The sequence below is a fragment of the Harmonia axyridis genome, chromosome 1 (genome assembly GCF_914767665.1).
Source record: "Harmonia axyridis chromosome 1, icHarAxyr1.1, whole genome shotgun sequence".
In the NCBI taxonomy this organism is placed as follows: Eukaryota; Metazoa; Arthropoda; class Insecta; order Coleoptera; family Coccinellidae; genus Harmonia; species Harmonia axyridis.
The window spans coordinates 84,271,017-84,294,067 of NC_059501.1; the positions used below are offsets into that span (position 1 = coordinate 84,271,017).

The 23,051-nt window shown below is 37.1% G+C and overlaps 2 protein-coding genes across 2 annotated transcripts; both read right to left on the reverse strand.

Moving 5' to 3' along the window:
• Positions 1-395: 395 nt before the first annotated feature.
• LOC123688657 (androgen-dependent TFPI-regulating protein-like) lies at positions 396-2,327 on the reverse strand. Its single transcript, XM_045627270.1, has 4 exons — positions 2,254-2,327; positions 1,601-1,772; positions 1,187-1,545; positions 396-645 (listed from the first exon to the last, which is right to left on the reverse strand). The coding sequence occupies exons 2-4, from the start codon at positions 1,760-1,762 to the stop codon at positions 399-401; spliced, it is 768 nt and encodes a 255-aa protein (XP_045483226.1). The 5' UTR covers positions 1,763-1,772; positions 2,254-2,327; the 3' UTR covers positions 396-398.
• Positions 2,328-3,510: 1,183 nt separating this feature from the next.
• LOC123688655 (metastasis-associated protein MTA3) lies at positions 3,511-22,853 on the reverse strand. The gene is made up of 10 exons (XM_045627267.1): positions 22,618-22,853; positions 20,600-20,761; positions 14,557-14,780; positions 11,717-12,369; positions 9,705-9,820; positions 9,467-9,625; positions 7,834-8,200; positions 7,144-7,403; positions 5,806-6,064; positions 3,511-4,329 (listed from the first exon to the last, which is right to left on the reverse strand). Exons 1-10 carry the CDS (start codon positions 22,643-22,645, stop codon positions 4,221-4,223), a joined length of 2,337 nt encoding a protein of 778 aa, XP_045483223.1. The 5' UTR covers positions 22,646-22,853; the 3' UTR covers positions 3,511-4,220.
• Positions 22,854-23,051: the final 198 nt, after the last annotated feature.

A 23,051-nucleotide genomic window follows, 5' to 3' on the forward strand; every position in this document is an offset into this window, starting at 1 on the left:
AAAACTTACAGAACGGTTGAGAAATGAAAGTGAAGATCTTCTAATATTATTATTATTATGCTATCTATGAAAAGAAAATAGCACTCCAATTGCACCCCAAAAAAAAATTCATATTGACATCACATTTATCAGATTTTTCGAGTCAATTTTGATATTGAAATTAGTTTTTTTTTAATTTGTTCACCATTGAAAATTTGCTTGTTGAATTGTAATAAACCAATTCATTTTGTTTGCCACATAGTGAATCTATGAGGTAAGGTACCCTGACATGATTTTTATTGTAGTCAAATCTTATTCAATTAAAATTTTCATGCAAAATTTCAAACGGATAATTTTTTTGGTAATAAAAAACGTGGAAAGTATGGGTACTAAAAGTTAAAAAGAATACACAGTCATTATTAGGATATATGTTTTTTATTCGTTTTTCTATTATATACAGGTTCACTTTGATTAGAATTGTTTCCTTTGTTTATTATAACTGGATTTTTAGTCATCTGTACCAGTTGCTGGATATAAATCCCAATTTGAATGGTTATTAAACCGAAGAAATAGCTCGCTATGAGGAATAAAACAATTTGCCAAGGTGCAAGTTGGTGGAATAAACCATAAAAATATCGATCCGTTTTTGATTTAGTGTAGAAAAACCTGCAAACGAAATATTTCGTATTTAAGATGATACTATTGTGTAGTCAGAACCATATTAAGATGAGTGTTTTAGTGTGGTTTAAGCATGCACATAAAGAAAATGGACAAAACAGTCTTCTTCAACATTGCGAATAGAAAATGTCTGATGGACTGCAAATAGCCAACATAAAATAATATACCACATCTGTTTGTTAATAGTGTTCATTATACGATAACGAATTTTTGATCAGTATTAACGAATGAACACTGAATTTGATAAAACGATGTTGAAGCACGTATCTTTCCATGATTAAATGACATAACCAACTGAACACAAATGACATAAGAAATGTCAAAAATTACATACAGTGTTGCCATAAGAACAATTTTAAATTTTATCTTATTGGAAAACCCTGAAGAGGACTAAAACTAGATTTGGCTCAAAATAGCATTGAACAAACTTAATGTTGGGGTGGTATAATACATTTTCTTTATTCAATGGTGTTACTAGCTGATCTGTAGATAATTTAAGCTTTATTATTTGTAATTAAGTATTACTCACAAGGAATAGTAGGCTATAATACTTATGGTGAATCCAACCAGAATATGTTTCCACTTATGTTGAACATTCCTTTCAGTAAAATAAAATTCTAATACCATAAAGGCGAATACGATTGTATGTACAGTTTGATTAAACCACCAAGGTACCACCTCGTCAGTTGCTTCAGGGAATACCAACTCTCTGTCGTATTTAAACAGTGACCAAAACACTGTAAACACATAAGTTGTAAACGGTACCAAAAAAGTGGTGAACATATATCCCTTCACTTCGGCTATGATCTCCAAACAGGATTTACAAGGTGTATAATTCGAAAGAAAATCTTCAACTAGGGCACTTGCAAAATAAATTAAATGGATTAGCTGAAAAAATTAAATGTTGATTTTTTGATGAAGGGGTCTGGTTTTTTTCACTCACGAAATTCCACGTTGTGAAGTATCTACCGCCGTATTTTTGCATGTCTAAAACTCTGTCGTCGGTAACATTTTCGAAATCGCTGAGGAAAACGGCCCATACTGAAGCTATGATGTACCAGAGTACTATCAGAGTATGCAGTACAAATCTTATTTTTTCTTCCATCTTGTTCTAACTATAAAAAATGAACCAGTACGATTTTGAACTCAATATTCGAGTGTTATATAGGGTGTTTCATTGGGAAACTGAAATACTTGAAAGGTGAGGGGACACAGGGTGGTTCTAAATATACACCACATTTATTGGCTCTTTGTTACTGTCTTTGTTACCGAGTTTTATGAATTTTACTTATTTTTTCCTGGAGTTATAACAAGCGAACCACCCTGTATATTATCTTCATATTTGACACACATGTTTTTTATTCAATGCTTAAATTAATTACCCATTGCTTATTTTCCATGTAATTTTACCTACTTGTAGTGAATAAAAAAAAATTAACACCCTGTATGTACATAATTCAAAATTGATAAATACTAGTTAAAATGTTATTGAAGAAGTAAAATGACTGAATTTGAATTCGCCTATGAAATATTTCCATTTCCCAATTAAACAGCCTGAATAATAAATCAGATCAAATTAAAAATAATAGTACTCACCTGGGTAAATGTTTATGGAGTAAATTAGTTCTTTAATGAATGTATTTATGCAAAAACTATCAGTTTTGAATCATAACAATATCTGCTCCTCAATTTAAGATAATGATCTTTTTTAATTGGATGGTGGTTGATGTAATTATCTTTGAATATTTTTGTAATTACCTTCAATATTACATTATTTCTTATAAAAATGATTATGGTAAAAGTAATACTTTTTTCGTTGGGAAAAAGTTGCTGGAAATGTTTGAAAACTGCTTTTTTTCACATTAATAGTACAAATTATTAAATTTTTAAGAACAAGATTGATGAAGTAAGACTTTCAACTAATTTTAATTTTTTGAAAAATTAATCTAGTTAGTTATATATCTTGACATTTCACTCAATGAGCGAGACTCAGGCCTAACCTACAAACACACATTTTTCCTCAAAAATGCTACTTTATTTGTTAAAATAGTCGCCTTCAAGACAGATTCATTTACTCAAACGCTGCTTTAACTTTCAATACCTTCTCTTTCAAAATAGGCTTCAACCTCGTCAATCACACTTCTTCATAGGGATTCATGGCTTGCCTTGATATTCAAGCTACTTGACTCAAGCTCAAGTAGCTTGAGCTTGACTTGAAATCATTTCAATTTCAAGTCAAGTAGTAGTCTTTCAATGTTGAGTCAAGTACTTAATAAATAAATACTTGACATTGAAAAACTACTACTTGAAATTGAGTTGATTTCAAGTCAAGCTACTTGAGCTTGAGTCAAGTAGCTTGAATATCAAGCCAAGCCGTGAATCCCTGCTTCTTCATTACTCCAAATTTTCTTTCCCATGAGCACCTTTTAACCTTTATTGTTGATGGAGCAGATTCTGAATCACTTATCAATTCTTTGCTTGCTTAGTATTTTGTTTCATAAAAATATAAAAACCTACACGTTTTTATCCATTCTTCAAACAACAAATGTAGCGTCGCTCAACTTTCATTACCTTGTTCTAGACTCGTCATATTCCACGCAACTTTTGAAGCTTGTTACTATCGAGAAAAAAAGCATTGGCTATGTGCCAAGCCCAGGACTTATGACCTCAATACAATTATGAGAAATTTCCTTTTTAAGCTAACAAAAAAATAGATGTCGAACTAAGATTCCTCATCTTTTGCTATTAAAAATTTAGGACTCCACAATACATTATTTTCGGTCTCTGTTCTTCTCTCTTTTTCCAGAGAACATGTTTGTTTATTTTTCCAAAGTTAAAAAAAAAAAATTCCAATTATTGTAATGTGGTAAACGTATTTATTTTACACATGAGAAAATTACATTGATACAATTTTCTGTTTTCGAAGGGATCATTAAGAATGCAAGAAGAACTATGTACAATAATAAATAATAACAAATAGACTAATAAATATTTTATACAAATGTAAAACTAGTAAAATGAACTTCCCAAATAACGGGATAATTTGTGCAAAGTAATCATCACCATGTATGATCATACACTCTCTTCTCAGTCTCTGTTTTACAGTAATGGGTCAACAATTGTTTATTGCTCTAGAAAACTGGCATTTTCTGAAATGGCTCCCTGGAAAGTACTGAAGGTTCCGTCTGAATTCCATTTGGTCAGGTACAAAGTAAGAAAATACTCGGCGACAACAAGAATCCATCAAACTCAATAAAAAAACTACCGAAAAACACAATTTAACTGACTAGAGACACACCTAGTCATCGAGAGAAGATTCAACGGAATTAAAAATCTTCGATAAAAATTTTACAACTAAAAATTTTTCGTCGCAAAGATCACAAAATTAAATTAATTTTCTTCCGTTACCCAAACAGTGCGTTTAATATTTGTAAAAAACCTTCAGCGTTTCCATTTCAACGGCCGTCCCCTAAAAAACCATCAACCTCATCTGAGATACTGTGTTTTTTTTTTGTTGCGAAGCACGCATTGAGCACTTACTGACGAAACACACGCTCAAACAATTAGTCGAGAACCACCACTTGTAAATCGTCCATTTTCACTTTGAGCTGCCTCCAGGGCTTTCTTGCAGCACGTCTTAAATCCGTTAATGTCACTTGTCTTCTCATTCTCCTGGAAAAAAATATTTCATTGTAATGATCCGCTCAGCAGTCAGTATACATTGGCATACAGTAGGCATTGATATTGTTTTTCAAGTTCAAAATTGAAAAACGAACCACGAAGTGAATGAACGAGTGTTTCAATAAGCTTTCTGTAGGTATAACTTAAAGTTATATTCCTATAACTTAAAGTTATATTCCTCGAAAAAAAAAAACAGCCTATATAGGCTGTTTTTTTTTTTCGAGGAATATAACTTTAAGTTGGCATTACTGTTCAAGATGGGACTGATTTAACAGCTGTCAAGTGATTTATTCTCAGTTTGGTTCGGCAATTCATCATGAATAGATTCACGCCTGAACAACGCTCGCAAATAGTGCAATTTTATTTCGAAAATAATGGTTCTGTGCGGAATACGTATCGCGCACTACGTCCATTTTATTTTGTTTAGCGATGAAGCGCACTTCTGGTTGAATGGCTACGTCAACAAACAAAACTGCCGCATTTGGAGTGAAGCTAATCCACAAGTGTATGTCGAAACACCGTTACATCCAGAAAAACTGACTGTTTTGTGCGCTTTATGGGCTGGTGGAATCATCGGTCCGTACTTCTTCAAAAAGATGATGGCCAGAACGTTACAGTCAATGGTGATCGGTATAGAGCCATGATTACCAGCTTTTTCATTCCTGAATTGAACAACCATGATGTCCAGGAGCTGTGGTTCCAACAAGACGGCGCAACATGTCACACAGCTCGTGCCACAATCGATTTATTGAAAGACACGTTTGGTGACCGCCTAATTTCACGTTTTGGACCTGTGAATTGGCCTCCAAGATCTTGTGATTTAACACCGCTAGACTACTTTCTGTGGGGCTATGTAAAGTCATTGGTCTATGCGGATAAGCCACAAACCCTTGACCACTTGGAAGATAACATTCGCCGTGTTATTGCCCATATACGGCCACAAATGTTGGAAAAAGTCATCGAAAATTTGACGTCCAGATTGGACTACATCCGAGCCAGTCGTGGCGGTCATATGCCAGAAATCATATTTAAAATGTAATGCCACAAGATTACCTTGCGGATAAATAAAATTCATGTCAATCGAATAATCCATCGTTGTTTTATTGTAATTTAAAGTTCTATAGCTCTAAGAAAACAAGCATTACTTTCTCTAATTCATTGAATTTTTATTGAAATTAATATATTCAACTATGTAGTGGCAAAGACGACATAGTTGAATATTTAAAAAGTCAGGACACGAATACCAGTGATGATTGAAATTAATGGAATATTGTTTAGTGATTTTCGCTTTGAAAAATGTTGGTAGGAAGAACTGTTTTGACTACCACAAATTTGACAGATAAATCCGCGTCAGGAGAGTTCCAAATACCAACATATAATAATGAATATAACCATAAAATCTGCGGGAAACTGAGATATTCCCGCACGAGTTTGTTGTCAAATGAAATTAAAAAAAAAACAACTTACTTGCTCCCTTCTGTCGCCCGGAAGTAAACGTCATCGGGCGCGTCCATCCAACTGATGACCTGCTTCCTTCCGGAACCCGTCCTCGTCATATGGGCGATCTTCGGCTTGCCGTTGATCTGCGCGATATGACGCGACAACACGTGACCTGGCACCAGCTGAGGCTGCTGCATGATGCCCTGGTACTGTTCGGGCCGCTGGACCTGCATCGGCTCCTTGGTCATCCTTTTCGGCATGGTTGGCAGTATGTTCATCGTGGTACCTAAAACGGGACTAACTGATGAAATTGCTTCGATCTCAAATCGAATTGACACAACTGAAGATTAGGAAAATCGTGGCTTAAGGCGTGGAAAACTAGAGCGATTCATGGATGAAGAAATAGATGGCGCTGGCGAGAATTTTTACTCATAACTAAGCGACTCTTTGATTAGATAGGAAAGAGAGGTGACTTAAATAACCTGGACAAGCAACGGGGAATTCCCCTACAAAAGAAAATCAAGTATTTGGTATGGAGTATCATTAAAAAAGTAACATTTAGACCAAAAAATATTATATCCGTTGAAAAAAAAATGAATATAGAGAATTGAAATTTGGAACGTTTCGTTTCCATTGCACAGTATGGCAACATCGACAGCAGATTACATGAATAGAAAAAAAAACCAAATATATTACTTTGATAAGATAAACAGAGAAACTATATTTTAATGCAGTTAAGGTAGGAGCCAATGATCAAGGAATAGAGACAGAATATCATGGTCTTTGTAACTAAAATATCATATTTTGCATCGGTTTGGTTATACAAGCTGTTGCCAGTTTGTGCAGCTGTACCGAAGCTATTTATAACTTTTTAAAAACTAAATTTAAAAATGTTTCTGCAGATATTTAAAGTGTCAAACTTACTTACCATCGTCCCAATCCAAATCAGAGTAGAAGCCAGTAAAAAAATTAAGACATTGAAAATTTTAAAAACTTGAAGGCTTTACAGTAAAAAACCAAAAGAACAATTCTCAGAAATATTATTGAATGTATTTTTATTAGATGCACAAATAAAAGTTCAGAGGAAAAATGCCTGCATATTTCTTATTAGAAGAAAACTTGGTTAACCAAACTTTTTTTTAATACAAAATGTTATGTTCCAATGAATAATTTTATAAAATTTTTGAAAGATGAACCAAAATCGCTTGAATCGAACTTGTTGAAGAACTGTCAATCTAATGACGGCTATTGACATTTCTAACTCTTCAAAAATAACCTCACTTCAAAAAAACATTCTTCCAACGAAACTTTTGTATTCGTACACCCAATAACAATCGAACAAAAAATCTCCAGATTAGCACTTACTGTCTGGTCCACCGTTCATCTCGTCGTAGGTCCTCTTCTTCAACGAAGATGGCACGTTGTTCAGCGGTATCTTCTCCGCCTCGGGTTTGTTGGGAATCCTGTCGTACATCAAACTACCGTCCGGAGCCTTAGGAGGTTTGGGGAAAGCCACCCTTTCCGGCTTGGGCAGGCTGTCTTTGTCGGTCAGTATCAGCCACGGGGCAGTCACCTGGCCGGGGTTGCCGAGTCTGTTCGCTATCTGCGTCACGCTGCCTCTATTCCTGCAAACCGAGAATAAGCGATAAGAATTTCTCATTATTCATTAAACAGTATGTGAAAATTACTGATATTTTGACTGTAGTTCATAAAGAACAGTAGCTCAATTGACCCGGTAGTTCATATAGAACAGTAGTTCAATTGACTCAGTAGTTCATATGAAACAGTAGTTCAAACGATACAAATTTCTCATTATTCATCATATAAGATGCGTAGTTCAAATAATTCGGTAGTTCATTTAGAACAGTAGTTCAATTGATTAGGTAGATCGTGTGAAACAGTAGTTCAATTGATTAGGTAGATCGTGTGAAACAGTAGTTCAATTGACCCCGTAGTTAGTATGGAACAGTAGTTCAAATGATACGGTAGTTCATATGAAAAAGTAGTTCAAACGAAACCACGGTTCAATCGGATAGGCGGCCGCGTTCGACTCACCTCTTCCTGTAAATCAGCAGCCGTCTCAGCTCCTCGGCGCTCTTGCCGTTGATCCTGGCGCCGCACTCCATCTTCACCGCCTGTATGTTGATCGGCGAGAAGGGCGACCTAGCCGCGTGTCTCGGTCGCATGATGTGCCTGCACAGACGTCTCGAGATCCTGGTCAGGTGGGTGGTGTGCAGATAGAAGGCGGTGCGCGTCTTCATGATCGGCCTGGGCGATCCGGAACGCACCATTATGCCGTGAGATGTCGCGTAGTGTCTGGCCAGGTGGGTCTTGAGCTTGAACTCCTTGCCGCAGCCCCCTATGTTGCACCTGTGGGGACGGTGGCCCATCAACGATATCCGATCGTCTTCCAAGTCGCTACCTACAAGAGAAAAAAAAAATCTAATTTAGTACATGTAATTTTTTAGTATTAAACTTTTAGTATTATATAATTATTACCTCTGTGGTAATCATGTTTATTAATGTTACTGTTTTGAATCATGAATAAACTTTATTAAGTTTGTAATTTTCGTTTACAATCTGTAGAATTTCATATTTATTATCAAAATTATATTGTGTCTAATAGCTGTTCTGCGTAGGATGAATTTGTTGACATATCATCTCTCGTGTTACCTTTGTTGATGGTTATGAATTACTGATTTCTTCAGATATTTCGTCTTTATTATTTTTTATTAATTGTCCCAATAAATTATTGGTTTTATATGGGTGTTCACAAGTAAAGAAGAACTTTGAATTGAGTGATGACATATTTGTTTAGTCAATACGAGACTTAAGGTAAAGCTCCGTCTAAATTGCTGAAAGGTAGACTAAGATAATTATTCATATCTTTGGTGTGATTTGGCGACTTTGACATAACGCTCGTATTTTTACAAAAATATAATATTCATATTATAACCTTCTTAACTTCAGGTAATTAATTGTACTACTAATTTTAACAGGTAGTGGCAAATATAGAATTTCCAATTTAATGTTTTTTTTACTTCATTCAAATGTAGCAACGCTTCTCTATTGTTATGAATTTTATACGTCAATTGAAGAGAATTTTAAATTTCGAAAAACACATATCAGACAATACAAATGGGATAGATTCAACAGCTGTTTAAAAGTCTAAAAAAAATTTTATTGTATCATACAATGGTCGTCAGTAAAATTTAGTTATCTATATAAATAACAATTTTGATAAATTCTGAGAATTCATTTCCGGAATGTCATATGAGATTCAATATTTTGTTTTATTATATTTCAACTGAAATGGTTTAATAAAAACCCAAACAGGTTGTGCGTAAAAAAACTATTAGACATCGTTCCCAACATATTCAGTATCGGCGGCTGAAGGAAAGTTTTCTTCTTTTCATCTTTTCCTGGACTGAAAATTAAATTTTGAAGATATACTTTCAGTAGTCCGTCTTTTGCTTAACGAAAACAGTGCTTCAATAACACCAAGCACACACACAGAAGAACATACATAAGAATGGTGGTGGTAAAGAACAGTAGTTCAACATGGAACTACTCTTTAATACGTCATTTCATTTATCAGAACAAAAAATTCTCTTACACATAACCAAATTAAAAAAACAAAATTAATAACGAATAAAACAAACTTAGACTAAGGAAGCACCTATCTTACCCGATCTTTTTTTACCATTGCCGTCGTAATCGCTACCATCGCCGAAGTGTGTTGGAATTTTTAGGCCTCCGTATTTCTTCCAATAACTCCAGCAATTCTGACATAACCTACAGTGCATATGTGAAGGACCCCATGCGTACCATTGACTCGACACAGTCACTGAAACATTTTGAAGTTTAGCAATGGGGAAAACAAAGCCATGTTCGAATCGAGTCGATTAAAACTTCAGGACACTCACCGTTACAAGATTCGCAGGCTTTTCCACCCAGAGAAGACGTCAAGTCGGTCCCACCGTTACTGTTACCGTTGACCACGCCCTTGTTGTTGTTCATGGCAGCTGTATTTGGCTTACTACTGAAAAGTTGAAATGATTCGTTAGGTATCGATGGAACTGTTACGCAGTATCAAAATCTAGAGATACTGCAGAATTACATTGTAGTGGAGCTCTTATTGAAATGAAGTGCCTCAATGAGGCGAGCGATTGGAGTAAATTGGCATAAATTGTCACGTAAGGAAAAATCGTTGTGCCCTCCTTTAGAGTATTTTCCCCCTCTTTTTCTTATCATCATACAGTCAGTGGTGGCAAGTCCAATCAGGTAGGAGAGTCAATCCTTACAACAACAGATCCTTGGTGTCATCATTATACTAGTAGTTCAATTTTCACTAAGCTTTTTGTGAGAGCCTTATGCAGAGTAAAACAGAGTAAGTCTTCATTTAAATGACGTGAAACTTACTTCTTTACATGCTTTACCCTTTATCGGATTAATATATAATTTGAAAATTGGTTTGAACTATTTGTTGAACCAGAAGCTGTGTACAACACTCGAAGGTAGTCGCATAACGCTCTTTCCTTACTTAACAATTCACCCCTATCTTAAAAACACTTTTCTAAATTTCTACATAGGCGTACAACTTTGCTTCCGGCGTTTTTTCCAAAATTCGAGAATTTATTGTAAAAAACTGGTAATACATTTATGATTCAAAGTATTGTCCATCGCTGGCCACCACTTTCTCCCATTTTTCGGGCAGCGTACGAATACCGCGTTGAAAAAACTTGTTATCTTTTGAAGCGATCCACGAATCAGTCCAATTTTTCACTTCTTCTTAAGACCGGAAGAGCTGGTCAGCCAGGCCGTATTCCATTGATCCGAACAAGTGATAGTCCGAGGAAGGAACATCTGAAGAGATGTCATGCTGTGAAATCTCCTTATCATGTAACTCGTTGTATTGTGGCCGTTTGTCTTCCAATGCTCGGCTCAAGCGCATTAATTCCGTTCGATAACGATCGCTTGTGATTGATTCAGTCGGTTTTAACAACTCATAATACACTACGCCGAGCTGGTCCCACCAAATATTGAGCAATACTTTGAAACTGTGAATATTCGGTTTCCACCGCCATGCTGGTCTTTGACATCAAAATCACCGTTCTTGAAGAGGTGAAACCACACACTAGCTGCTTTCCAGTCAGGTGCGTGTCACCCCGGGGCTCGGCGCACTAGAGCTTCGAGCCCCTACTATGAGTGGAACGCGCCAAAACGAAACTGTCAAATTGAACGTAAACAAACCAGCGTTCTGCAGCTGTCTCGTACTTCATGCGTAGTAATGGTCTTCTTTCTCTCTCACACCTGTCAGGGCTCGAAGCCCCGAAATTGCCGGGGGTGCTTCAGAGGAAAGGGGAAGGTAACGCGAGGGCTCGACGCCCTGTTTACTGGAACACTACAAGTGCGCTTCGGTACGCTTCGAAGCTGTACCGAGGTGCTCCTGACGTTGGCTGGAAAGCACCTACTAATAGCGGCCTAGTTGCGTTTGACACGAGTCTTGATCAAGAAATGCCTCCAATTCTGCATCTACCAAAAACCTTCTCTCTTCCACCTGGTTTTCGACGGCAAAATCACCGTTCTTGAAGCGTTGAAACCACCCTCGGCACATTTTTTCACTAATAAGGGCCTCACCATAGGTATTTGAGAGCATTCGATGAGCATCAGCCGCAGATTTCTCCATATTAAAGCAGAAAATTAAAACCTCCCGCAAATGACAAGAATTAGGCTCGTACTGACATGTTTAATCGAGAATAACTTTATGATGCAGATTCAAATCGACTAATATTTCGATGGCGTTATGTTCACAAATATTTAAGCTTATTGTATGACATGTACGATTTGTACCACTAACCGCTACAGCCATCTATCGCAAAACGTCGGAAGCAAACTTGTACACCTAACAACAACAACAAAAAAAGGAGATATTTACTAGTTCGGAATGTACACTTGTTTCAACTTGGCATCCGCCTCGGCCGCCTTGATCCTCTTCTGCTGCACGTATCTGTCCGTCGTCTTCCACATGTAATAGTACTCGATGATGTTCTTCAGCGTCTTCCACGGCAGGAAATCCTGCCTGATATCGTTGAAGTCCTTGCCGTACTTGTCCAACGCCTCCTCGAACAGGTTCGCCTCCGAGGCGCTCCACTCTTCCATCTCGTCTCGGCACAACACGGGCCCGCTACCGGGCACCAGCGAACAGGTGGCCGCGCCCAGATCGTAGGCGTGCCTATGGAGGGTGTCCATCGCGTGGAAAAGGGTGACGTCCCGACTGGCCGCGGTGGCGGACATGTGAAGGGACGGCTGTTTCACGGACGAGATGCAGTCGAGTGCTCGAGCGAACGTGCCGAGCGACCGAGACACGACTAGGAACTGGTCGATCTGACGGTCGGTCAGGCCGTGTTCGGGCGTCCAGACCAGGGTCTCTAGATGGTCGGTGTCGCGCTCGTCGGCGGGGTCGGTCTCGCGACGCACCGGGGGCAGCACGTCGCACTGGTAGCGGTTGCCGACGCGTATCTCGCCCTTGTCGGCCAGCAGGGTCTTCTGGGTGGGATCGAAGACGAGGCAGTAGAAGAATAGGTCGTCCTGAAACGGGTTATCATAGATTAATACTCAGACTAAGAGTGGAAGAGGTAATTCTGCGCTCTCTCTTGGCTTGGGGTGAACTAAAAGGGAGTTTTCAATATAAGGTCAATAGATGACGCTACATGATGCTTGTAACTCGCAAGTGTTGCAATTCGCCGATATATTCTAAAATGATAGGATCAGTCTGTTTCTAGCGGTCATGAAAACTTGTGTGGAAAGTCTGGGAAATAACAACTATTTGTATTGACTCAAATTTAAAACAATAACAGATTCCGATGAGAGTCTATCAACGAATGAAATCAAAAACAGATGCCTAATGCCGAACCCACTAGAGTTTCACCCCAAGCCAGCAGGTGGTGCGAAAAACAATGTTAGATTACAGTGATTTGATAAAACAGTGGCCACAATACGTTCAAATTGAGCCAAAAAATGGCGAATCATATGGCTTAACCATAGAACTTAAGAATACAATTGACTGAATCAACACTGCATCAAAATTAAAATGATTGGGCCTGATACGAGACCAAGGTCTGTAGATTATACAGGTTGTCTCGTAACTTAGATTGAAGAGTGGGGTAACGCGTCATCCGGTGTCTGCCAAGGTCTATAGATTTGTTGGTCGACTAAAGAATGAATACAGTGTCGTTGCTTTGGCACGCGTGAATATCTGTCATTAGTGTCGGTTTTCATTCATTCTCGCTTGTTGGGCTCAACCTTTGGTTATGTACCCACTCACAAATTTGTTGGATTTCTCCTAATTTTCCCACATGTATTACATATAATTCACACTCGCATTCATCCTTATATCAACATACAATTTTTATTTCTTCTCAAAGACTTGAACAACCACTAAACATCCATGCCCTCACCGGGACTCGAACCTGGGCCTTCGGTGTCGCAGTCGAGGAATCTGTCGACCACGCCATCGAGGCGGCTATTTAGATTGTTATTCATTTGAACTACCGATGATGTATAGAATACGTAGAGTGTGGGCGGTCGTTGACATATTTTTGTCCATAGAATATTGTAATAACTTAATGTCAAATTAAATTCAAAGCTTTTTTTCAATTGACAGGAAGATGAAATTTTATTCTGATAACTTCAGAAAATTTATATTATAAGCTAACAATATTTCGAGGTAATTTAATGAAAAGGTTGAAAGAAGTGTAGAACCTAACCTAGATGAAAATTCAAGGGGGTTTTCATTGCACCGCGACCTTATGGTCTTATGTGCGCCTCGTCAAAGCTGTTTTCATCATTAGTCGTCGTAGTCTACAGCTTGCCTTTCATTTCCAGAGCATCTGGGATGGCTTAAGAAGGTTTCTCACTTCTAAAAGTCTCAAGTCCAAAGCATTTTTTTTATTTTTTGCTTGGCTTGCTATGACGAGGCATTTCAACACCAGAATCTACATTAGTCGTTTTCTGGTAGACTTATTCTCATGAGGTGCTTTCTGAAGCAACAATACCCTGTGAAAAATCCATTGAGGAGGTGCAGCTTATTCCTACCAAGCTCCAGATACTTCTTAGATCTAGCAGTATCAAAGTTTCCAAAAAACTTTGTGGAATAATCAACCCCAGTCAGATTTCGCTAGTGTGTTTTATCTTTGGGGTTTTTTCCTTTTGCTGAAACCCTTTCTTATAGGTATTTTTACCTGTACAATAAAAAGGTTTTGTGGTTTTGCTTTTTTCTAGCAAGTGTATTGGCCTCCTCATTTCCTTATATTCCCGAGTGACCAAGAACTCAGACTAAACAGACGACTAGATTATTTCGTTGAGTTTTCTTCGACACCTAACCTAGCAAACATTTCATACAAAATAATAAACATTAAACTATCTAAACTTTATCAACTAACTAAATAATAATAGGCAATAATGTTTATTGCTTTTCTGTATCTCACTGCCATAAATTGATAATATATTATTACTGCTAGAGAGATCGCTCAGTATAATGTGAAAAGGATCTAATGATTAATATCAATTTCAATGAAAATTGAAAAATAACCAATCTCGGATTGATATACTCTTATCAAGGAAAATCAATATAAAGAAAACAGACTTCCCCCTTAGAAAAATATTAGCCATAGTTCCCAAACTCCGTTCTTCAAGTTATGTTATTCCACCGTCTGAATTGCTACAGTAAACTAATAAATTTCTACGACCCCAAAACTCAGGACCGGATTCGCTCACCTTGCCCAGATACGAATTCAGAGATTCCGTCTCGTTGAAAAGTGTCACTGTGCATTTTCCTCTGATGTGGGTGGCCGATAACGTTTCAACCTGCCTAGATAGAAAAAGCTCTCGATGTTTGACTTGATGCCGTTGCTTGGGGGTCAGCTGATCGCGGGAACTGACTACGCCCCCGCCACTGGCGTCCAGGACCGGACTGCTGCTCGATTCCGAGTCTAAGGCACCTGAAATTTAAAATAGACGGTTATGATATACTCACAAACAAAAAAAATGATATACTCACAAACAAAAAAAAAACAAAAAAAAATAATTAATAATGCATTCTTAAACTGAAAAAACTTGAGGGTTTGGAATCCTGGCATACAAAATAAAAAATGTTTTTAGTTTTTCAACTCAAAAGATTTATAGGGTGGGCAAATAAGAGAGGTAAGCGGCTATATCTCAGGGTTCACTCATCGTAGAGATTTTCGTTACCACTAAAGTGTACAAGAAAACACACTGGAAATTGTTTTGAAGTTATAACTCTACCGCTAGGGGGCGTAATAGCTATCGTCGAGTAGAAAAATTAATTATACTCGGAAATGTTCCATATAAAGTTGAAGAAAAAATGTCATCACTGTAATCCGGAAAATTCTCTATCTTTTTGAATTGTCACTTTAGATTTTCCGACATCAAATAAGGGTAGGGGAAAGGGAGAAATCTGACCGATTGAAATGTCTGTAGCATAAGTTTGGCTCAACATTTTTCAGCGAATTATATCTCGTTTGAGGAACAACATCTTGTTGAGTGAGAAAAAAATATACTCATGATGAATTTGTTTTTGCTGCTTTCTATGAGGGGCGCTAAGTCAGAAGTTCATTGTTTTGTTCATTTTACTCCGAAATTTTGAATGTAATGATAGGATTTTTTTAACAGAAATAGAAGTTCCATCAAATTTGCATGAAGAAACCTGAAGGTCGCAAAGCGATAGTTTCAGGCGTTCTGGAGTTATGGCCGAAAGAAGATATGCTTCAACTGACGCAATGAAAAACCAAATTGTGTCTGAAATAATAAAAAATATAGGTTCTAATATGGAAATCTTGAGTTTTGATGAATTTGAGCAGTTCAAATTCATGATCTTCTGATAAACACCCTGTACATTTTTCGTCCAAACAGCGAACTGGCTTATAAGACTACATATTTGCAGAATCGAAAATGAATAAGGGTTATTTTGAAAAAATAATTTCTGCAGGAATATTAAAAAAAAATATTCCCATCGCCATCATTTTTTTCATAAGAATGAACCGTTGGGTTTTTATCCAAGGTATGGCATATTGCTGAAATTGTCATCAAAAAGGTTATTTAATGATGCAATAATACACTGGGTGAGGCATCTGAATTAATGAAGTAGTAGTCTGTTTCCGGTATAACCGGAAGTTGTAAAGGTCTGACAATATTTTAGGGAGAAAGATCATTGTCTCAAACCCCCAGTATACAAATTTTCAGTACCTAATTATGATTAGTTTTCTATAAACGTCTAATAGGCCATCCCGGTGAATCACCCTGTATATTGAAATAAATACTGAAATCAGAAATTCAGAAAACAAACTTAAAGCGCGCTAAACGACGTGAAACAACCGATGACAGTAGGAGAGCAAAATTTGCCAAACCTTGGATTTCAGCAGGTAGATACAGAAAATAATAAATATTCTGTTTATTACAAATAAGACAATTAGGAAAAATATCGGATTCCAAATATTCAAATTTGCATATTTACTCGGGAATCACTCAAATAAATATATTTCATTCAAAATAATAAACATTCATAACGATATAGTAAAATTGTGGATTTGAAAATATATCACAATCCGATGAGGTGATCTAACCATGTTGGGGACATGTAAAATTTGCGTATACTACCTCTATGTTTATTACTCTATAATTTGCCTTTTCAACTATACTTTCAAAAAAATTTTCCCCAAAAATCAAATTTGTATCATTGTACATAATGAATGGATTTGATGTTTTCATTCTTGAAATTGTTGATATCATTTCGATATATTATGAAAAGGAGAGGTCCCAACATACTTCCTTGGGGTACTCCAACTAATATCTCCTCATAGTCTGATAGATAGCATCTCCCGTCTTATTTTTCTTTAATTTAACCGTCTTTTTCCGATTTGAAAGCTACGATCCAACTCAAAACTCATTCTGTATAATTGCTACACCAGATCAGATGTCAAATCGAGCGTGTATGGACACTTTAATCCTCCCCAAAACCACCGTTATCAAAAACGAAAAAAAAAAACAAGAAAATAGCAACGAAACCCGAACGACGCATCACCACCGGGTGGTGAGGGGTCGCCCGCCGAACGAACACACACACGCGCCCCAAACCCTCACCCCCTTGCAACGTCGGTGGCGGCAGCGACGACGGGTGGACAACCACCCCCACCCCCGGGTCCGCCGCCCCCGCATCCAAATGAGCGAAAAGTCTCTTGATTGGGCCCCCGCACCGTGGCGGTGTCGGATGCGGATCGATCGCCGAAACCCCCCACCCCCGCCACCTGTCTTCCGCCATCTCGGATCAGTGGCGCGTTGACGAAATTAGGGGTGGCGAGGAGGTGGTGGTGGTCGTCGCGGGACACCCCCGCGAAAGAGGAGACGCCGACCGACGGCTAGTCCTGTTGTCTCTGGTCAATCGGCGGCGGCGATGCTGGGCGACTTTGAGGGGTTTCCGAGCCCCCGGAGACGGGGGTGGTCGAAACCACCCCCCTAGTCGTAGGATTCCTTTTGTTTATCAAGAAAAGAGCGAAACCAACGCAACCATTGCAGATCTCCATCGACAACATCACGTTTACCACCTCTCTATGTATTCTTATCCTAGCTTTCTGCCAGTCCGATGCCCCCAATATTAATAATGTTGAAAAGTATATTCCTAAAAATCTTACTAGGATACCCGTACAATTTTGCTTCCGCCGTTTTTTCCGAAATTCGAGGCTTTATCGTAAAAAACTGGTTAGACATTTATGATTCAAAATATTGTCCATCGCTGGTCACTACTTTCTCCCATCTTTTGGGCAGCGTACGAATTCCGCGTTGAAAAAATTGGTCATCTTTCAAAGCGATCCACGAATCTATCCAATTTTTTACTTCTTCTTTAGACCAGAAGTGCTGGTCAGCTAGGCCGTCCGCCATTGATCGAAACAAGTGATATTCCGAGGGAGCAAGGTCTGGAGAATACGGCGGGTGGGGTAGGACTTCCCATTTCAACGTTTTCAAATATCTCTCGACCACTTTCGCAACATGGAGTCGAGCTGCTGTAAAATCATTTCATCATGTATCTAGTTGTATCGCGGCCTTTTGTATATCAATGCTCGGCTCAAACGCATTAATTTCGTTCGAAAACGATCGCCTGTGATTTTTTTCAGTCAGTTTTACCAACTCATAATACACTACGCCGAGCTGGTCCCACCGAATACTGAGCATGACCTTGGAACCGTCAATCGGCGTGGAAGCATGGCCGGGATATTCTCATGATTTCCTGCGCTTGGGATTATCCCATTATGCTACGTTTGTGTTAGCTGTATGAACGAATTGTGTTTCCAACTACTTGACCACCTGACTTATTGTTCAGATCTAGCCACCCAGTGATTACAAGCTTCTCGCAGACCTCAAAAGATTGGCCCAGGGAAAGAAATTTGGCTCTTATAAAGAAGTGATTGAAGTCGAATGAAGACGAATCTTGCAGAAAAGGTATTCAAAAGTTAGATTTGAAGGTGACTAAGTTGACAAATAAAGTCGAAGTTTTCAATGTTAGGCCAGGAACTTATTGAGTGAAGTAATATGATGCAAAAAATGGGTTAGTTTAGATGAAGCAAGGACGGTGTGAAAATTCCTAGGAGGCGATGGACAGGCCCAGAGACCGGCGGGTCTACGAGGACCGGACACGACCATCTTTCTGGTGTTTTGAATATACAGAATCAGTTGGGTTAATTATATTTTTCGTCCTCTACTCTTCCTGTAACTATTAGATAACTGTTTATTCAATATTTTTGAAATCTAACGGATAGATCCCGAAGTATCGAAATCATTTCCCAAGTTGCCCAATGGTTTGATCCGAGAAGTTTTTCCTAAACATTTGTCTCACAATTTTGCAGATTATTTCCAGATTTCAGATCAATCGTTTTTTTTTTCATTTATTAAAAAAACAGAATTACTCAAGTGTATAACTCTAGAACCATGTGAAGATTTTGGTCCATTAACAATCCTCAAAGTACCCTAAAAATTTCAATATTGTAGCACATTCCGTTCGAAAGTGATGCACTCGGCGGTCGGACAGAATTGATTTCAACCTCGAGAACGAACCCAACCATTCAAGGCTATAATTGGCCCAAAATCCGAAAATTACAGACATTTGTCGCAAAATGATACCCCACTGTTCGCAAAAAAAAATAAATAAATAAATAAAATTTAATTAAAAAAAAACGGCCGTGAACCGGATGAAGAGTGATGGATCGCCAAAAGTCCATGTGTGCATGTGCGCGACGCGATGCCGTGTTTGTGTATCGCGAGAACATTAGGCAACCGTACACTCTTCTCCGCGCGCGACTTCCGTCGCCATGACGACCGGACCGGAGGGGCGCGCGGGGGCGGCAGTCCATCCCGTTCCCGATGTGCAATCGTTAGTGGCAAGGGTTTTTGACAAAGCTGTACTCTCGTAATTACACAGGCAAAAACCGACACACCGACCGACCGCCCCGGGTCAAGTCGATCCGGGACCGAAATAACTCGCGACGGCCATAGCAGCGCGCCGCCGTCCGCGGTTATCCTCCACCGGGCTGCTCGAACACCGTCCCGATACGCGAAACGCAACGGAAGACCGAAAAAATCGAAAAAGAAAAAAAAAACGAAAAAGAAGAAAAAATCTATGGTCCTCACCGAAAAAAATTACTACCGTGAAAATATTTCTATAATCGACCATTTCACTGTTTCCGGTCATAGAAGATTCTTACTTTCAAAACATTTCAAAGGGGTTGGAGAAATCGAAAAAGAAGAAAACAAATCTGTGATTCTCACCGAAGAAAAATTAATCCCCTATGATCCACCATTTCACGGTTCCCGAGAGTATAAATCCTTTCGGTCATAGAAAATTGCTACTGTCATAACATTTCAAAGGGTTTGGATCATCGAACCAATAACAAAATCAATCTGAAATCTTTGGTTCCAGCACACGATTAACTCTTATCAATTAATCTTCAAATTAATTTAAGTGAGATATGATAACTTTAAACATAATATTATAATATATTAATGTTTACATTAAGTTTTTTCTCACTAGGTTCTTCAGTGAAGATTCATTTTGATTCTGTGTGGAAATCGCTCGATCGATTCTTTCAATTTTCGAAAGAAACCTTCGTGTGAAGGTTTAGAATAAAATCACTGATTTCTTTCAAGCCTCGGTAAAAATTTCGAGTTGATCGTATAACCACAACTATAGAAAATTTCAAAATAATATCAAAAAAAAAAAAAATTACTCAATATTTCCGTTAACCAACGGAGTTGAGATATGAGGTATTGATGTGAAATAACAATTTCAAGCCCCTTCCAAAATTTCGTGCTGATGGCGTCATCAGCATGATAAATAATTTTAAAAAATATCGGAACCATAAAAAATTCCAGCACAAAATCGAAAAAAAAAAGGAGAGAGCACTGACTTGAAGTCTGGAGCAAAAAAGCACGCAACAAGTCCAGCTAATTATATTCACTTTTTCATGGAATAATGAAAAATGCAAAGTCCATGAACCTCTCCAGAACTGGTAATTTTTTTATAAATTGACGTTCAGGAATTAAATATTTTCATTTAATCGTTTGACCAGTTTATAATTTGAGTGCAACGCTCAGCAGAAGCCAAGATCTTGATTTTCGGAGAAAAATCTTGTGATTTTGATATTTATCAACTTTTCTATGCATCAACACAAATTAATACGTCGATACTTTTCTATGACTGGCTTAACCAAAAAATTGATTGAACGTGGTAATTTATAATTCTTTTTCTACTTACATTGGTGTTTGTCGGCGAGTTGTATAAGTTGACTTGGTATATCCCTTCGTCTGTAGAAGCACATCACCTTTGCCTCCACATTTCCAGCGCTAGTTTTGTGCAATTCCTCTATTCGGCGGATTTGGTACGGTGACGTGGAGGACGTCTCGAAATAAACATAATCTGGAAAAAAATTAATTCATCAAATTAAAAATACAAAGACCTATCACACTCGATAGTTCGTTATATTAAAATTAAATTCTATGTATTGAATTTCATACCAGCTATGGAATTCAATACATAGAATTTAATTTCAATAAATGATTGATGATTTTAATCATAGAAAATATCCGACTACAGAAATATTTCGATCGAAATGTCATTAATGATTACCACTGGAACTACTCGGGAAAAAAAATGAAAACAAATAAATGATTACTTCTGCGAAAGGATACCTCGGTCCTCGTTAAATAACACTGGACAAATTTTGAAATAAGGTAAATTAAAACAACTCGATGACACATGAAATTTCGGAATTATTTCTGAATGAAATGTAATGATCCCTAATATGTAAAATTTTTGTTATCAGTTTTACGCTATTCCACGAACGATTCAATAGTTTCATTATAAAAAATTGTAATACGAAAAAAAACTCTGAATGAATTACAATTTATCTCTCAATATACGGCAGAATACTTCCTTATAACCTGATGATGACATTCTAGAATATTCGATCCCAAGAATATTGAAAACGGTGTCCAAATGTTATTAATTGTACCAATTTAGATAGTTATCTTAGTTTTGAAATAAATCATCAAAATTAGAAATGTTGATTATCAAATATTATAATAATCGAAGGACAATGAATTTCCATAAACGTACCAAACCCACAAATAAAGGATATCGGATGAATATTCAATAGAAATTGATCTAAAAGTATATAGTATGGAAAACCGAGAGCTCTCATCAAAATGACTAACCAATTTAAATCAATTTCCAAAAAACCGAAATAATTCAATCAAATATTCGACTGTACATTACGTATACATATGTAACACCCTATAAGCAAATATACTTCTTCCTAGAATCAGATAAGTTTTATCAATATGATAACAAAATTTTTCAATAGTCCAATATTCACAAATTCAATGAAGATTGAACAGAATGACGTAAATACTGCAACAAGTAATAATTTATGCGAATAAGAGATCGTATTCAAAGATATTTCAAATTCGAATTTTTCTACATCGATTCAAAAATGATAATAAACAGACTAACCATGAATAAACAATAATAATATACCCTCAAAACGCTAATTTTCAAAAAAACACAGAAATACAAGCACATACACTAATTAAAATATCAACTTGGAAATCATTCATAAATTTCAGATCTCTATACGACAATTCAATATTATCAATCTTATTTATAAATATTCAATTCATGAAAAGATCAGCTGAACTGGATTATTCGACTTGTTCACTCGACAATAGCAAAATTAAATTTAATAACCAAAATATGTAAATCGAATCAACCAATATTTTCAATGCTAAGCAGATCGTTCGTTATGATCAGTATCTACAACCAGTTTCAATACATTGTCTCATCATACAATTGATGAATTTCGACATTCAAATTTTGATATAATATTCGACCTTATAAAGTATTCAATGCCAATAATCAACAGAAGAAATTCATTTATTGTGATACGATTAATTCAGATCACGAAATAAATTGGTACTGTAATAGGACGGTATCAACGAAAGATCCTGATAAGAGAACATTATTTGACATCTATTAAAAGAAATACACGTACTGGACAGATTAATTGACTGGCAAAATTTATTACAATAAACATTGAAATGTCCTAAAATGTTTATGGAGGGAAAACGACGTGTTTTATCGAATTTCGGAATGAAAGAAACCATATAGGGATGATAAATTCGACTCTTCTTATATTTGGTTAACACTGGCTGCCGCGGTTATCTATCGAGACTTCCTATTAATTTATAGCCGGTTAATTAGGATACATTACTTACCTCCAATTCGATACATGTTAGATGTCATTATGAAATGTTAAAAACTATATTACAATGTCCTATTTCACATAAACACACATTTTAAAAGTACCATTCAACAAAATCTAATGTTTTGTTAGAACACAAACCACCACCAAGCCAGGAGACGCCATTTTCTGAACTCAAATTCCCTGTTGGCGTCTAGGCAATAAAGACACTTCGAAACATCTCAGCATCTTGCGGCTATTGACTGCACTAAGCTTCGATCAGAGAATATTAAATAATTAGAAGAAGAAATCTAACAAAATAGAATTATATCAGTGTTCTTAAGTTAATAGTCTCTCACGAATTGAAAAATTTAATTTGAATTTATTATTTGATTAGAACTACACATGATTAATTTAAAAATAATATATAAAGTCATCCTCCTGTTGAAACTATGTTTCAATGTTATG